The following is an 18779-nucleotide window of genomic DNA, read 5'->3' as shown; positions in this document are numbered from 1 at the left end:
TTGAAAATGAGTCTTTTCTATTTTGAACTCGGGAGAAGTTTACTCAGAAATTCAAACTGGAACAGCTTGCCAACATTGAGGAGAGATCTTAGACCAGAGAGGAAATTCAGAGAAAGATCTCCCAGAATATCAGCATAAGCTGATCCCTTTTGTTCCTATAGCCCATTTTCAAAGTGCCCTCAGGAATCTAACCAGGAATACCTTGGAAAGGCTTAGGTATATGGAAAACCACCAAAAAACCACCAAACCCACAGCAGCTTATTTTAAATTTAAGAAAGACTTCTTTTAATGTTAAGAACACTGGAAACAATCAGCATCTCAAGCCTCTCTTTAGATGCTTCCCAGGGTCTGAAGAGTATTTGAGAAGTTGTCATAACCGGGGGTGTATTCTGTGTTATTGTTCTAATCCACAGCTTTTGGAAAGCTGTGAACTATTACAACAGGTTAGGATGTTAAAATAGACATGTAATTCAGACTACAGACTAGAACTGCTTGTGCAGTGTAAATAATTCCTATTGCTATGGGGGCAAAGATTACTGACCACTACAAATGAAGCCCTAAAAGAAACTTGAAGAGCCATTGAATGGTAAGAATTCCTTAGTAGGAACAACTTACTTGCCAGAGAAGGGGTGCTGCCCAACCAGGTCTCCATTCTGAAGCTGGTAATCCCCGAAGATATCCGGACTCACTGCTCCGTCAGGGGCTATCAGCCCATCTAGGGAAACAAAATACAGCCACTTGTCAAGGAGCAGGATTGAGGGCAAGTGGCAAAACCACCTGTCCTGGTTTCTTTTAGCAGTTCATTAGAAATTTAACTTACAGCATTTCTGTGAGGAACAAAAATCAATAATAATACTGAAACTCGGCAACTTCAAGTACAAAAAAGTCTTTAATGGGACTCCAAGGAACATCAGCCCACTGCCCTGAAAAATGCTGTACCTAAGAAATATTCTCTTAGCCCTTCTTCCTTAAGCCTTATAAAAGTTATTTAAAGACCCAAAGTAAGCCCAGAGAACAAGTAATGAAAAAGGTAAAACATTAATCTGCAGCATAAAAATAAAAAAGCAAAGGTCTTAATTGTTCAGACTCTATACTACACCACGGTATCTCTTCAAACTTGTTGAGAAAAACAAGAAAGTGACTTCAAGTGTATTTATTTTATCTTGCCCACCTTTTAATATCTCAGAGCTATTTCCAAAAAGGACAGGCTTTACAATTGATATCCTCTCAAGAACACAGGCTACAGATTTTTTGTGCTTCCTTTACATTACAAGACTGGCATATGAAGATGCAGACATTTGTAAAGCCAGAAGTATTCCTTAAAGGCTTCACAGTCTCTGCTTGCTTTATGAGGAAAAGAAAATCAGGAGCTAACATCTTCCTTCTGTTACATCAATGTAAACCCAGAGAGTGTCTTTGAAGTAAAGTCACTGAACTGACCTCAGCTGAATGAGAGCTCAGCTTAACTCTTTGCTGCTCCCATTCACAAAACACATTTCTTTTTAATATTAAGGGCGCAGTTCTTACCTGGTAATTAGTATTAGCCTCTAATCAGATAAAACAAGCTCCTTAATTTAAATGGCCCCTACATCAGTTTGTCTCCATCACTGTATGAAAACGATTCCAGACTTGGAAGTGCAGAAAGCATCCCCATAAAACCAGGGCAGAAACAGGTACATCCAGACTGATACATTAAGAGTTTAAGAGAGGGAAGACAGAGATTCCTAATGACTAGGAAGTTGCAAATGCCATTCCACTTTAAAGAAAGAGAGATAAGATCCAGGGAGTCACAGGCCACTTAGCTTAACCTCTGTGGTTTCCAAACTACTAAAACTGCCTGCACAGGAAGCAGTGGAAAGTTACTTACAGACACAAGGGCTTAGAGATGATGACTCTGGCATTCAAACAAATCTCCCTGTGCTTTATGAATTTACCTGATGTTTTTTGAAGATAATATAGTGACAAGTGATAAAAGGAATAGAATTGACACATCTAGATTTCTAACAGACATTTGATGAGGTGCTACAGAGATTCATTTAGAAGATACTACCTCATGGGAAAGTGACTGAATGCAAGGCAGCAGATTGCAAATGAAAAATGCCAGCCATGATCAGACCACATTTTAGCAGCATCAGATTGCTGTACAGGGCCATGTTCTAATTGCAGACATGTGTGTACAGTATGTGAAGGAGTATGACTTGACAAGCAAGTGTTCTGGCAGGGATCAATATTCCTGTCTCTCAGCATATTCAGTGAGACACAGGTGCCCTGTGACATCACACAAATAGAAAATGTCCAAAGAAGTGAAAGGAAAGTTGAAATGGCCTTTATTAAGACTTGTGCCATTTTTTTCTAGCTCACCCCCTAGACTGTGCGCTCCACTGAAAAATGAGGAGGACCTTTTATCACTTATATCACTTTTATACCTGCAGCACTTCAGATTAAAAGCAATCCTTTTAAGTGACTATGCCTTCTAAATAGCCAGGCTAGGTTAAAACTTCTCTTCTTTGAGAGCAGAGAAACGTAAAAATAACATATGCCTCTGTATTAATAAAGCAAGCACTACATTTTAACTCTGAGGCTACTGCTACCACTACTTAAAGTGTCTTCAATCAAGAGTGTTAACAGTCAAACCATAACACTCAGAGTTATGGCTCACATGAATTTATAGGAAAATGAAAGCACATGGAGAGCATCAGCTGCAGAAAATGTGATTCTCAGTAAAAGGACATCTGTTGTTATGTACATTTCAACATAAATTAGGTCATGTACTTTCAGAGCAAGAGGCACTGAGCTCAGGAAGGTAACTTCAGAGATTCTACCACATTTTTCATGTAGATTTAAATTACTGTGCAAGAGAGAGATTGGCCTGTCATGAAATAAGGAACTCATCTTGCCATCAGTGAGCTCAAGAACGATTATGGTCAAGATGGGACTTGTACTGACAGCCATCAGTGTAGATCACTTCTGAAATTATCAAACTGAAATACAAGTACTTCATTTTCATTTCTGACTGTATAAAAAGATTTGTTCTTTTGGTGAGTTTGGGAATTTTTTCACTAAGTAATGAGCTGTCCTTCAGAAATCCAAATCCCTACTCCAATTGATACCTTAACCTATAGTCTTTTCAAAGGACTATCATGTCACTTTTGAGATGCCACATTTCAAAGCTGAAGTCTAGGAAATTGCAGAAGCACACAGTTACTGACACTTGTTGCAATGAACCTGAGAAGTGAATCTACCTTTTGAATATAATTACTCTTTAAAAAGGGCTACCTTTAAAAACAAAAGCACATTTCAAACATCTGCAGAACATATCACCAGCATTCTACCTTTCCTTCCCAGTCAAGTATCAATTCCAACACAAAAAAATCCAAAAGGGAAAAAACTATGACACTAACAGGCAAATTGCTATGGCAGAAGAAAAGAAGCCTTATGTTCTGATATCCTTTGAGAACAGTATTTGAAATGCTACTGAGATCTTGCACAATTATTTTCTTGCAGCAACTATGAGCGAAGACTATGGGGTTTAGTGGTTTTGTTTTTCTAATTACTCTTCCTGCAAATTGATCCAGAGTCACAGAGTTTTGTGACTCATACTTCATGGCAGAGGACTGGACACTTACGAGGAAAATGAAAAACACAGACTCAAACCCAGCAATTTAAAAAAAGCTAAAAATCATGCATTCAGTTATCCAGGAGTTTGAAAAGGATCTAAACCCACCAGTTTGAGAAGGTAAGCCAACTCCTAGTTACCAAAAGTTATGAAGACATTTATCCACTGGGCAAATTATTTCATTATTGTCTCCTGCAAAATTTTATTGAACTCTCCTCCTGAACAGCTGGCAACACTGGCTTAGATAAATCAGCATTTACAGAAGAGATTCACACACTTCCCTAAATCCTAGATATACAACAGCAAAAATTATACAGGTAGATTAAAGTAATGAAATTATGGCCTCTGCTACAGGATCTACAAGTTTGCTGAGACTCAACTGAAGTCTTTCATCATTATCTGGAATAAAAATCCCATTGCACAACTAAAACAATAGGCAGAACAAAACTCAGCATAAATCCTATAGCTGTGAATTTAACAGGGATGAGAGGATTTTGTTTAGAGAGCAAGCAAAATATGGACACAAAAAATAGGTGGGAAGAACAAGTCTGGGCCACTTTTACTTGACTCCATTGTCATGGTCCATCAGCTTTCTGAGACAGGTCTACTCATTATTCCTGCAGACCTGTAACAATTCCTAAAATCATGGATATGCAGTACTTAATCCATCACTAACACCCTGATGCCTTAGGATTTTAGGTATTGTATTTTTCAAATCCTGTACTGCTTTAGTGTATAACTCTGAACTCCATATAGAGTGTTAGCTGTCTTCACATTTTGGTCACACAAAACAATCCCTCTGGGCCTGAAACTCATGGACATCCTACAGCCTCAGGCCCTGAAAAGTATCAACAAAAAGTGAAACGGGGAGCAGCAAACTAGGGGAATATGACTTCATTACCTGAAGCTGTAATTGGAGGATTAACCCTTGATATGTAAATGAACCAAACTTATAATTGTCTGAAAATCCTGGGTATAGCCTCTGTGAGGCTTCTGGCTGCCCAAGGTGTGCCTGTTAAAGGCCTTTAATAAATACCCACTTTTACTCTCTTAATCTTGTCCTAGGAAGCCACTCCATGGCATCAACCCCAACAAGGACAAGCCCATCCTTGGCTGGCATCAGTGCTGCTCCCAGTACCACAAAACAGCAACTGCCATGCTGGTTTGAGTCAGGCCCTGCTCAAGCTACCACTGCAAACACAGAGGTGGCAATCCCAGTGCCAAATAGTGACAGGTGCTGCTTTACCTGCACTATAGTAGAGGTCAGGTCTCTCCAGAATGTCCCCCTCATGGATGTAGGGCTCGATGGGATCATCCCCGTACAGGTACTGCTCGCTCTCGTCCATCTGCCGGCTCTCCACCATCTCCAGCCACTGCGAGTTGTGCCATCGAAACTTCTCCGTCTGGATTTTTTTAGCCCATTCCTCATCATATTCCTGGTAAAAATCACCACACAGTGGTTTAGGATCAGCTGAAAAAAAACTGGTGTAACAAGAAATGGCAGGGGAATCCAATATCAGCAAAAGATGCCAGTTTACGGTCCAGTGACATAAATGCTCTGCTCAGCTGCATGTTCTTTGACCAAAAGGAATTTTGCAAGCATTGGGCATTATTTGGGTTTGTGATACAGCAGTACAATCTTCCCTTCATGGTTTGGAACTTCACACCATCCAGTAAAAACTCCTGCTTTGAACAGAACAGTTCCATCAGCAGCCTCATTTGGTTTAATTGAGAAGACCCAATTACTGCCAATCTTCAGGGGAATTTTTGTAATTAATTATTAGCACTGACCAAAAACCATACACATCTTCATTAGATGAGCATTTTCTAGGACAAGTAGTTACTAAAAAAAACTATTAAGAAAAAAGGCTGTGATAAAACAAATAAAGTTCTTTTCTTTCATAAGCTCCAGCATGAATTAAATTTCAACTTCATGTGAAATTTTATGTATAATGTCGAACAACCACAAAAATGGTAGGCAAGTAAACTCTGAGAGGAACTTCTCCAGAAAGCTGAGTAAAACAGGATATAGGTTCCAGTCACTATGGAAAAACATGTAGGCATGACATTTCAATCTGGATTACAGCCTAATTGCACTCAAGTGATGTGATATTCATGTAAAGGAACACCAGCATGAAGGGAGATAACCTATGGTCACTGCAATCAGGTGTGCAGAGAAGGATCTTCTGAACAGAGCAGATTTTGGGGGCTGCTGATTTCCACAGAGGGAACATCAAATCATGGGTAACAGTCAGTTCCTCAATCCTGCTGGGAAGATAGGGCCCAGCTATCTCTAGGAAGCTCATCAACATACGAAAATCTGCAGATGGTATCAATTTGGGAATAGTCACAAATAATGCACCACGATTTGTGCTTTTTTAAACCAAAGTATTGTGAGCAAGAATAATATCCCTAACCAGAATGTTTCTTCTTGTGGGAAGAAATATCCTTGTGAAACACATCCCACTCCACTGTCTTCTAACCTAACTACAAAGGAGAGAAAAGTTGAAAATAATTTAACTCTCATGGTGATGAACACATGATCTAGACTTTCCTCAGAGATCCAAGCTGGAGTAGTTTAAGGCTTTAAAAATCTGTTTTACTTAGCCCTGAAGATGACACACAATTAGTAACAATGCCTTGGTTGTGGAAGTGGGAATTTCTGTTCCTGCCAGACATGCCAAAGTAGATCTGCCTACAACCAGAGGCCATAAAATGGCAGAGAAGGCAGAATCAGCTGGCTTAGGAGCTCAGGTTCAACTTCTGAAAACTCTATAGTCTGAACTAGAGGTTTTAAACTGACTTAATATTCAACCAGCCTTGTCTTCATTGATGCCATATGTGTTCCACAGGTAACACTCTCTACCCTGTGTCTTTTCCACCTTTGGGCTGGTGGATAACACAAAAGCCAGCTGGCCTTGCCAGTCTGGCAAAGGCTTTTTCAACATTGCTAGGAAGTATGTAGAACATCCAAGATTTCATTATTTTCAGTTTCTCCAATTCCAGCTCTGATCAGCACTGGTTCCTAGACCTTGCTAATTCCACTCCTCACCATCCTGGCACTCCTGTACAGTGATCCTGTCCAAAACCTGGTGTCCTGCACAACTTCCACACCCAAAGCAGGTATCACCTGTGGGATCTGTAGATATTCTCAGTGACTAGGGAAGCAAAATTCCACTTTGTCTGTCAGGATTACCGCAGTCTTAGGGAGGGAGAAGAGACAAAACCAAAACCCAACAAACACAAACACCTCATACTGTTTGGAAAAGAACACCTCAGGCTATTTCTTGATTTTTTCCTCCCATTTCCACTCTTGATTAAAAAGAAAAACTAGAAGTAACAATAAAAACTTGGAAAAAGCAAGCTCATCACTGAAATTTATAAAATGACCCATAAAAAAAAGACAAGGCATGACTTTCAGTGATGACATCTGACCATGACCTTGGAAACCGCTCCTCTGCTTCATCTGCCAGAGCTAAATCCTGGGCTGGCTGTTATGTCACCCTCCAGCAGTTGTGAATTACTTACAAGCTTTAGAGAAACATCTTGTACCTGCCAGAAATTATACTGCACTCTCAAGAACACTATTCCCAGAAGTCATGATTGCAAAGAAGGGGAGGAAAATAAACAAATTTAACAAACAGCAAATTAGATTAAGCTCTGTGAAAGCTGAATCCCTTTTACATTATCCTGTTTACTTTTCAAAGTTCTCAAAAGCCAAAAGGCCATCAGCTAAATCACCTCATTCACATTTACCATCAATGCACTTTGAAAACACTAGAATATTCCCAAAGTTACAAAGTTACAACCCTAAATGCATCCCACTTCCTGACATCAGAGTTCCACTCACACCACTGTCTGAACATGCTGATTATCTGTCAGAAATAGACATCAACTTCTTACATCCTCTTGCAAACATCATTTAACATTTCTCAGATTCTAACTCCTTCAGCTGATGACAGCAGGGCAGAATATATTCTACATTTCCCATACTATATTAAGAGGCTTAAGACTTCCAGATATTTTTCCTCAATAATTCATCTAAATTTTGGAAAATGGTATTAGCAATTGAACAGCACATTACTTAAAAACCACAGTTTATCCATTCAAGTATGTAGACAACTTTATTCTTGTTGTTCATTCCCAGTGAAAACAGCAAGGTACAAATGTTACAAAGAGGTGACTGCACCAGAACTAGATCAATGATCAGTTTTGTCAGGAGTGTCATTCTGGCAGCAATCACAGAAAAGGAAGATTTGTAGTTGTCTAGAATGATTTACATAACCTCAGCACAAAAGAAGTTCATTTAAGTAGTGTTACATCAGGAATATGTCTGTAGATTTTCCATGGAAATATGCAGAACCACCACTGGGTAAATGATTAATGGAATAACATCAGAATGGAAGAAAAGCTGTAAATGCAGGACTACAGCCAAAAGGCACAAAGAAACCAAATTAAAGACATTTAGAGCAAAACAATTCCCTAAAAGACTGCAAGTCTTCCAGTAATTATATTTGGAGCTATTAAAATCTTTTTTATTACTATTGTGGGGGGGGTTGTTTTGATTGGGTTTTGGTTTTTAAACACGAAGTCTTTTTAAACAAAAAGAAGGAGAAGCTCTCATTTTTTTTACAAGGGAATTTCTGCAAACATGAAACCAGAAAGCTAAAAATTATGGAGATAGACCTATAGCTTTGAGCTCCAGTCCTTTTAAATGTTAGGCTACTGGAAAAGCAAAGGAGAATGAGAAGGTGAACAGAATGTGCCTATTTTCTAGCACCACCCCCCTCAAACACAGCAGTCATGGTCAGAAACTTAAAAGGAGGAATTCTCAAAGCTGATTTTATTCTCTTTGGAGCTCCCTGACATCACTAGTTTTAACATTCGGTTTCCATAAATCCAGACGTGTCATAGAAGATGTATGGCTTGACTCTGGGAGGAATGTGCCATCCTTTTTGAAGTTCTCCTTCCAGCTTTGTTTACTACTGAACCATTGAAATATTATGAAGCGTTAACTGGCCCATTATCAGAGCGTGTCTGTTCCCTATCAGGGTCCCCTTTGTCACTGGCTTCCGTCACACCTTGTATCTGATTAACACACTATAGGATAACACAGAGCTACACAGATCTGCTTTGTGTTCCCTCACAGCTGATGAAAAACAGATTTTCCTTTTCACTTTAATGTGGTTGCCCTTTAATTGGGTCTGTAATAGGGTTCATTTGATGTGATTCCTCATACTGAACCAAAACTGCTGTACAATAAGTAGAAGGCTCATTATGCTCAAGGCTCTACTCAGTGATTTGTTACATTCTTCATTAAAAACCTACTGTTTACATGAAAGATTAAATTAACCATTTATTAAGAAAGAAAAGATTTCTCTCGTCTAGCTATTCAAAAGTTAGGCATGTGATTTTAACTCTGTGCCTCTATAAACCAAGGAGAGAAACAGATGTTAGGGATCACCTTCTGCAGGTGTCTACCACACCTACCTCAGGGTGAGTACCACTGCAGGGTAATTCCTTCACAGGGCAGGAAAAAATCCTCCCACCACTTACACCTGTGCATCCTGGAGTCACTGCTTCACAATCAGCTTCAATACTATAAATAAATTCTGACAGGAAGCTCACAGAAATCTGAGAGCTGAAACTAATGGCAAGGCAAGGAAAAAAGAGTAATCATTGATGCCCTCTAAATTTATGCGGCTCCATAAAATGTAGGGCACTCTCAAAGTTCCTACACTGGCAATAGCTAGAGAAACTTTTTTTCTGTCCCTTTTGGAGGAATGTAAGATATCTCATTGGCAACCTGTTATGTAACAGATCAGTGGTTTGCTTCACCTTCCCAGTCCTACAAAGCCAGAGAGCAGGCACCAGTGCTGAAAGAGAATCTGTCCAAGGCAGGTTTTATGTGAAGACAAAAACAACCAGGATGCTCTTGCCCTATCTAAAGCTGCCTGTGGTTACTCTGCTGCAGGCAGAGCCACAAGAAGCAGCCAGCACCAAAGCAGACTGCTGGCAGATTGAACAATGAGCACACGAAACTTCAGCTGCAGCCCCAGCCCCTTGCTGCCCTTCTGCCCACCCCTCTGTTTTCATGTTTGCTACAGGATAACAGGGCAACAAGATGCACCACAGAAAGGGGATCCTGTCAAGTGAAGGGAGCACCTTTTTTCCTGGAGTGACTGCAGCACTCTTCATGTAAAGAGGACACCAAGCTGGAGTCAAAGGTTATCTATTTTCAGAGCATGCTGGCCATTCAAATAAAGCCCACACCAAATCCCTGTGGTCTGCTCTTCCCTGACTCTAAGAGAGCTGGCCAACATCTCATACAGCTGACCCCAAATCCCAGAGGGTTCACAGCACATTCCTGCTTCTAAGGTGAAATTCCAGCATTCCCAACATGAAGGATTTCTATCAGGGAGCTTAGCTAACACAGAAAGATGCAAGCTGTTCATTAACAATGAAATCCATAAAAGGCAAACATTATTTGCCATTCATTACAAATACTCAGGGCAAAGAAAGAGAGCTGGTAAAACAGCTTAGACATGAGGCCCTTCCTAAATCCCATGGACAATGCTGTAACTAAAAGATGTTTTACTGCAGTAGGAAGTATTGTGATCCACTCTTGATCATAAGAGAAACAAGATGGTACATAGAGCAGATCTGGATTCAAAGCTGCAAAGGCACTGAATAGGAAAATCAGGGGAAAGGGTCAGACTACAGAGTCCTAGGATCTGATGATGGTTAATTAAATATCCTTTGTATAAATGAGGAAAATAGTTTGCAATTAAACTGAGCTAGGAGCAGAAAAATAACAAGAAACCTGAGAGATTAGTAGCTCTCTTGGCTCTTGATAAAGTTGCTTAAATTGAACAGAATAAAACCATCTCAGGTAAGCTGACATATCTTTCTACAAACTTGGAGCTGCAGTTCTCCAGCGTTCTGAACCAGGGGAAAAGGGAAATTAATTTTCTTGAGACTCCTATACCAGCTGCTGATTCCAAGCCTTCAGCTAAGCCCTGAGAGCTGCCCCACTCTTGAGGGGCACAAGAACACTGAACCGACTGCTTGCTGCCAAAGCTCAGCACATGACTGAGACTGAAGCATTCTGAAATCAACTCAGACTTTTTTTGACAAAAGGGATATCTTGCTTCTCCCAGTGCAAAACTGAGACTGCCCAGTATATATTGTGCTAAAGCAGCACATCTGTTTCAGTTCATCAGTGGCAGAGTCCAGCCAAGCTATATTAAACAAATCATCACTAGTGTAACATTTCCATAATTTCTGTGACAATTACTTTACTACAGAAAGCATTTCTCCCCTAAGGCTTATAAGCCATGTGATTTTCTCCAGTGCTATTTCAATCACAGTATATACAGCTCATTGATGAGTGAAAGAAGCATTTGTCTCCCTGAGTAGAAATAATTTTCAAATCTACTCCCCAACATTTATTTTCTGACTTCCATCAGAGGACCTGCTCTTGTCAGCATGTGTGCAACAAGACCAAAAAGTGAAAGTTTGCTTGTTGTGGATTTAGCACAGATAAGAAGTTCCATCACTCTTGGAGACTGTTCAGACACCTCAGCAGGTACTGTTGGTGTAAAACTGCCCCACAACCAAACACATCTGTGTTTACAGCCTGCTGTATCATTCCTTTAACACCTAGCAAGATCTGAGCTTCTGATAACCTAACTCTCTTATAATTCCTATCATCACTATTTAGAATACATTGCCTTTTTTGCTTTGTGATTTTTTTGTACTGAGAGATACAAGTGCAACCAGATTCCAACATGACTGAGAAAGCAATCAATTAATTAGTGGTTCTCTTTGTCTTCCAGAAAAGAGAGCACATTATGCTTCCTGTTCCCCTCAGGGCCATGGTGTTCATTCAATTTATAACCCCAACGCCCAGATAATAAAGCCAGAAAGAGGCTCTTGGAAAAGGAACTCTCCTAACTCACCAGCTAACACCATTCTAAGTGTGGCATTGCTCCACAGCAAAGAAAAATATAATTTACTACCATGCAAGCTGCTCTCAGTATGTGTTTGGTGTCTCCTTCTCCACTCCCAATAACCACAGCACATCACTTCTTCCCTTTATTCTTCCTCAAGGCCCTGAAAGTCCTGTCCAGTACTTTCTGCAAGTTGAGGAGCCTTTCCCATCCATTATCTTAGCACTCCTCACTGACCTATGGTGAGCATAAAGATTTGGTGTTCTTAGGAAGGTTAAAAAAAAGCCAAGTATATTTTATTCAGATGGTAATATTGACTATGAAGCTGTATTTTTGTATGCTTATTCTTCTAGATTCTATAAATTTTGCTTAATAATATTACAACACACCTCACTGCAAAGCTTCCCCATTCGAACAAATCAACATGTGAGTCACTTGGAAATTGCACTGGCCTCAAGGTAAAACAAGTGCTTGATGCACTTAGATTGTCCAGCTTCACTGTGAAGATGAAAAAGTCTTTCCACTGTTACCATTGGAGATGTCCCTAGAAATAGCTGATTATATTAAGCTGAACATGATGCACATCATAAATAAGTACTAAGCGTAAATTCATCTGAATTTAAATCCGGTCCTTAATGAATATCAACAGCAACTCTGCCACTGGAGCAGACTGTCATTCCACACCTCCATGAAGAAAAGGCAGAGCCAGATAAAAAGAAAACCAGTTCAGAAAATATTATGTTATTTCACTATTAAATTAGAAGACATTATTAATTATATATAGACTGTATATAGTACTTTGCATTGTAAGTTAGGCCTTAAACTGTATTAAACTTTTCAGAGAACAAGCTGCAATACACGTAATTAAACTGAAAAAGGAACAATGTAGATGACTGAAAAAGCCATAGGTACTGCTGCTCTTGACTTAACTAAATTGTTTTTGACTATAAAATTTAATTTCATGACAGCTACTCTATACCCAAAAGGATGTATTTACTACAACCCACAACATTACTTGATAATTCAGTACTCTTTCTTTTTTCCAATTTAGCAGTGTAATACAACTGTCCCAAAAGTTGACTGTGATCCATGGGTTGTTGGCCAAACTAAGTTATGTAGCTAAAGGAAACCTATCCAAAAGGTGAAGACAATATTACAGTGACTGTTCCCTCAGCAGGGAACAGCCAGCGTCAGGATCGCTGCCACATTTTCTTTTTGAAACAAATATTGGAATCAGGCAATGTAGAGAAGCTGGATAAAGCTGCTGGGTAACAAGAGCCATTTGTTTGGAGAACTAAGAAATAATGAAAACTTGGCACACTTATGTAATGTGATTAATTTACAGAAGTCTAAAAGCACTTTTAAAAAGTGTAAAGGTAACTTGTATGAATTTTCAAAACACACACACACACTTTTTTGGAAGTTTGATGCACAGCCTAATGATTGTCATTGTGCCCTGAAAATTCATCTTTTATCCATATGATTAGAAAGTTGCACAAGAAAAATACTTTTGATTTGCAATATATTTAGTTATTTTAGCATTCTCTTGTGTAAAGAGGCCCTGGAAGGAGGAAGAAAGCCAGACCTACCGCTATGATATCCAGAGTGTTGTCACAGACCTTGCGGATCTCAGCGTTTTTATCATGCATCAGGTCTATAAGGTACGCTGGAGCTTCTGCAAAGCAACTGTTAAGGAGAAAAACATTTGTTTTCTCCCCCTCTTGAAGAACCCTGAGTTCTTCAAACTGCAAATTTCACTAAGAAGCAGAGGCAGGAATTTTTCATCTCATGTAGCAAGAAAGCACCAAATGTTGGTGCTTTATCATTCCAGAATTAGCAAGAGATGCAACTTCTTATTTTTAATTTTTTAAAGCAAGCAACCTAGGAGACCAAACAGGACACCAAGAACAACCACCCAAATGGCATCTCAGATATTCCACAGAGATTAAAGGTGAAAGAACATGAAGAAGTATTCTTTGTATTGTTAACAATGGAATCACTAATTTGCTATCACTCACAGGGCTCATTCAACCCATTCTGAATGCTTCAATAAAATTCAACATTCAGTTGAGGCCCACAAAATTTCAGACCATGCAACATATTTGTATAATGCTGCAATACAAAAAGTTCGCTTATGCTCTACATATGTTCGTCTATGAACTGTGAATTTAATCATGATTTGCAAAACAAATTCGGATTGTAAATCAGACTGGATAGCAACTAATGAGTCAGCTGGTCCAGTGATCCCCCTCCTACTCCCCTCCCTGCTTCAAAGCAAACTAAGTTTTAATCTTTACTATTACCTTGCAGTCCCTTTACATGCTTAGGCTGCTTGGATTTTTATTTCAGCTGAAATAAACATTTACAAAGAAACCTCTGAGATCATGAGGTTACTGCAAGAGAAACAGAAGTCAACACCAGCAATGGCAAATTAAGTGCTGCAACTCCAGATGTTTAATCTGTAAAAAGATACGTGTTTCCTTGATGATGACATCTCTGGTGGCTTGGTGGAACACCATCTGATAAAATACATAGATGATCTGGCAGACAAACTCATCATCTTCCTGTTGAGCTGCAAGGAGAAAAAAAAAAAATCCACCACAATTTCAAATCTCACAAATAGAAGCTTTTGATGGTTAAAGAGTTGTGAAGATGGGGGAAAACCTAAATCTATGAAACCACTACTCAGAATCTATCACTAACCGAGTAACTGCTCCTCCTTCCTCATACAAACACCAACCCCTGCCTTGCAAGGACAGAGTAAAGCCAATCACAGCTCCTGCTGTGCACAGGTCACACATGGCCAATTTACCATTCAGCAGCTCGATGAGTGCAGGGATGATCCCAGATTTAGCCAGAAGAGCAGCACAGGAGTCATCCATAGACACGGTCCCAATCATGATCACCACTTCCAAAACAAGGTCATCCTCAGCAGAACCTGCTAATGCACAAGGCAGCAAGTAGGAAGCATTACCTCTCTCAGGAATTCTTAATCTACCGGCAGTTGTGTATTTATCTGTATTTATGATTCTATTCTTCAGAGTTCTGTTTTCCTGAACAACCACAAATTTTTATAAAGGAGAGTGCTACTCTGAGCACTCTAAATATTCTTGGAGAGACCCTGCTTTGGAAGCACAACCCAAGTTTGTACAGACCTGGTTTTAACTTATCCTTGAGATATGGAACCAGTTTGTATTCCTTCAGCACAAGTTCCCAGTCCAACTCTGGTAAGGTCAAATTTGCAAGTGTTCCCAGGCATTCAATCACAAATTCTTCTTCTTCAAAATTTGATATTTGAGCTGCTAAATCACCAACATATTCCTGAAGAAAATACAGCAACAACCATTACAAATGAATAACCTGGATTTCTGAAGAACTCACATCTCAGCCAAACTAAAACTAGTTCTCAAAAGAAAACTAAGGAGACTTTGCTCCTGAAATAAGGACTAATAAGGCAGTTTCAATTTCAGTTGATGAATAATCCAAGAAAACATTTCAGGACTCTTCCCCTCCATCGTTTCACTTTCAAGGGATGGGGATCATTTGTTTCAATAGTAGTTACTACAACATAGAGTTTAAAAAAGCTCTTAATAAAAAATGAAAAGAAGAAAGAGAAAATCATCCTGCATTAGAGGCAGTAATAGAGTTCTTTACCTAAAGATTTTAATAAATAACTAGAAGAATTATCTGAGGACATTAACAGGGGAATAATGGCTTCTACTTACTCATTTTATACTGCTTTAAGACAATTTGATATTCAAGCCACATTTTAAGAATATGTTTAAAATCTCCATGATTAGAGTGTTGTATTTTCCTCCTTTCTTTCAAAAGGGTGGCTTTACAGGATCAGTATTTAAATATGAAGTATTTAAAATACCCACAAATAAAACCCACTTGGCACAGGGAGGAAAAAATAAAGCACCAGATTTTTCTCTCTAGATCCAAAAGCAGAAATTTAGGATAATTTAATTGTTATGATGTTCACTCCAGCAGCCGGGGCATTTTTGTTTCTTTGCTTGGGTTTGTTTGTTTGTTTTGAAACCTACTGGATAAGGCTTAAGACCTGTTTTCCCTTTACTGGGGGATCCAAACTCTGATCTACCAGATGAGATAGCAATATAAAACAAAACATAAATCACCCCAGGACAGACAAGGAAACTTAAACTGGACACCCTACAAAACAAACCATGGCAGCTCTCCAGAACCAGACTTTTCCAGAAGGATAAATAACAGAGATCGCATTAGGTAAGACCTAATACTTACAATAAACTGGCTTTTAGTTGGCCCATCATGTTGTGAAATATTTCTGATCATCTTCATTAACAATGGATCCTTAAACTTCAAAGCCCGCTTCATGAGCATTTTCAAACCATTTCCTGAAAAGAAACAAACACTTAGGACAAAAAAGAAACACGTACTGGCAGATCAAAAATCAACATGCACACAAACAAATGCTTTAAGCTTTAAAAGTTTAGAATGAAAGAGTGCACAGCACTTAGTCCAGGCACAGAGACTTCTCTCCCCATTGCACAGACTAAATATGTTGTTAAGGTTTTAAAAGTTTATTTACCAAAGATCAATGCATGGGAACAGATCTGAAGTACTTGACCACATAGAACAAATCCCACTGTTACCATTATGCTTCCAAAAGATCACCCTTGCCTACCTAAAAAGCTCTGATAGCTTGACTTTCACCTTTAATATAAAACTTGATCTCCATGCTCCCCCTTCTACAGAGCTATGCATAGAATTTTAAAATGGAATTTCAGTCCACAGAATCTCTTGATTGCAACTTCGAAGGCCAGTAACTGACTGCAGCAGTTCCTAGGGAATATGCTGAGCACAAGTGAAAGTTGGAGCTACTGAGTAATATTGTTTTATTCAAAACTAGTATGAAAATAATGAAACTTTTAAAAAATCCAGTTACTGCAAAATCAGAACTATCGAGATCATGATTCAAAATATTAGAACCCAAAAGAAGCTCAATTATAATAAAAAAATTAATGGAAAGATGCAACTGAAAGACATCACTGCTATTCATGTGATACTGGCAGGTGAAACACCAGTCAGCAAAAAATGGATTTTAGGCATCAGACAGAATAAAACCCTGATGTCTCCATACAGCCATAGTTTCTCACCGCAATGTCATCAGCCTGTATTTCAGAACTGTGTGCATGTACAAGAAGTGTGGGCATCTGCCTTAAGTGCCACTCCTGCCACCAAGAGCAAATTCTGAGGAGGATGTGGCCATTTCGTTGCCATCATTACCAAACACATGCATTTTATTTTTTTAAAAACACATATATACATTTATAAATAACTCAAATATATATAATTTACATATGTAAGTATAATAAAAGAAATACACAAAGTGTTGTCATCTCCAAACCTCCCCCCCCCAAAAACCTCAGTCCAGTTACCTTCACAGATAAGTTGCACATTTCTTTTGTTGGCAGCAAGGTTAATACAGAAAGAAATAAGTTCCAGGTCAACTCTCTCATCAGGACATTCAAAAAGCATCTTCATTAACTGCCAAGAAATACAAGCACACTTGGGTCATTGATCTTTTCAAAGCATTAGAAAAGCAGTGTTATGATATCAACTACAGTACTTTTCAAAATCAGTATTCAGCATTTCTACAAGAACAGTGGAAGTTACAAAGGTCAGGGGCATGACATGTATAGTTCCATTATTTAGGGATAACAATCCTTTAAAGTGGCAAAAATGGCAATCACTCATCACCTTAAATTATCTTGGCTTAGTTACATTTTATTGCTACCACTGAAATTTTTGTTTAACTGGTTTTTAGTATTTGTGAATGGATAAATTTGTTTTGAAAGCTTAGGTGAATTTAATATAGGAAAAAAAAAAAACCCACAACTTAATTCCACGGAAAGTCAGATTAATACCTATTTAGCTTAATAAAATTAAGACTCTAAACAGGTACTTAAGTGCAAAATAATTCTACTACTATTTTGCTGTGAGTCACTCTATTGATAGGTAATTTTAGCTGTCTCTAAAGCACTGTTCTTTCTCTTTGCAGCTTCCAGCTAGAGCTGAACACTGCCACATCCCATAGACTCCTCAGCAGTAATCCCATTCTTCTGGTAACATTAATGTAAGTAGACAATCACCTATAATCCTGTTCAAACGGTTCAGCAAATGTCAGTGAATTCCCAGGTGATTCCCAAGGCTCCTAACCTATGGATTGCCATAATTTTATACACCTGGCCCTGTATTGTCCATTACATCACAGGCTGGCTATCCTGGCTCATTTGATTCAACAGGAACAGGTTTTGAAATGGCATTTGGAATATATGAACATGACTGAAATGAACCCATTTCTTTTTCCTCTGGTTCCAATCCTGGCAGACAAGCCCTGCACAACTTCAGGGCTGGGGGACACCACCCTGTTTGCTTCTAAAACCCACTCAGTTCACAAGACATAGTTAGATTATAATGCAAACCAGTGTGATGACAAGACTGAGATTACTGGAAGAAGAAACAACTACGCCTAAAGATAAGCAGGACATGAGGTACAAAAAAATGCAGCTCAGAAAGGAGCGGGAAGCCAAGAAAGCAATGAATTTTCATTAAATTTAATTATTAACTAATCATTAAATATTTGTGTGCTTGCCCCCTGGTGGAAAGACAAGTTTGTAATGCATTAAAAGCTAGAGAAAGTAGGTGAAGAATCCATTTAAAGAGGAGAAAATAAAAACAATAGGATTGCAAGAATTCTCTCCAAATTATTTTACTCCAGCCATTCTGGAAGTTTGCCTATTATCTTATATCAGGTTCTCATTCCACACAGAACCAAAAAGCCCCAAAATAAAAACTGTATTACAACATAGCTATTTATGTCATTCCCGAGACTTTCATGTGCTCATTTAAAAGCTATCATTGATTTATTCCTTCTTTTCTTAAAAAGGTAGAATCAGATTTCTCTAGGTTGTTTTAAGAACTTATAAAATCCCTGGTTTATTAAATCCTTAAGCCTGACAGTCACAAAAGAGGGAATTAACAGAGAAGAAAATTGCCATTTAACAAGTAGAACATGAGCATTCAAAAATCACCCCCTGCAACTCTTCTGTTACAAAACCTTTAAAAATAGATTTTTAAAACCCTTCAAATAATTTGAAGGGAAACAAACATTCTCATTACTTACACAATACAAAATCTGTGGAAATGAAATGTTTAACAAGATGGGA

At 38.7% G+C, this 18779-nt stretch overlaps 1 protein-coding gene across 4 annotated transcripts in view; it reads right to left on the bottom strand.

Moving 5' to 3' along the window:
* KIFAP3 (kinesin associated protein 3) overlaps positions 1–18779 on the bottom strand; it is a 67103-nt gene that overhangs the window by 19300 nt on the left and 29024 nt on the right. For 3 of the 4 annotated variants that reach the window (XM_030279682.4, XM_030279680.4, XM_072932920.1), the window contains 8 exons: positions 16989–17097; positions 15832–15944; positions 14724–14889; positions 14381–14509; positions 14042–14140; positions 13158–13243; positions 4863–5052; positions 616–715 (listed from right to left, as the gene is read on the bottom strand). In XM_030279682.4, coding sequence (XP_030135542.1) covers positions 616–715; positions 4863–5052; positions 13158–13243; positions 14042–14140; positions 14381–14509; positions 14724–14889; positions 15832–15944; positions 16989–17097 — 992 coding nt within the window. The remainder of the gene's footprint in view (positions 1–615; positions 716–4862; positions 5053–13157; positions 13244–14041; positions 14141–14380; positions 14510–14723; positions 14890–15831; positions 15945–16988; positions 17098–18779) is intronic. The other variant, XM_030279681.4, reaches the window with a different exon arrangement.

The sequence above is a fragment of the Taeniopygia guttata genome, chromosome 8 (genome assembly GCF_048771995.1).
Source record: "Taeniopygia guttata chromosome 8, bTaeGut7.mat, whole genome shotgun sequence".
Classification (NCBI taxonomy): domain Eukaryota; kingdom Metazoa; phylum Chordata; class Aves; order Passeriformes; family Estrildidae; genus Taeniopygia; species Taeniopygia guttata.
This window is presented reverse-complemented; position numbering and strand designations above follow the sequence as displayed.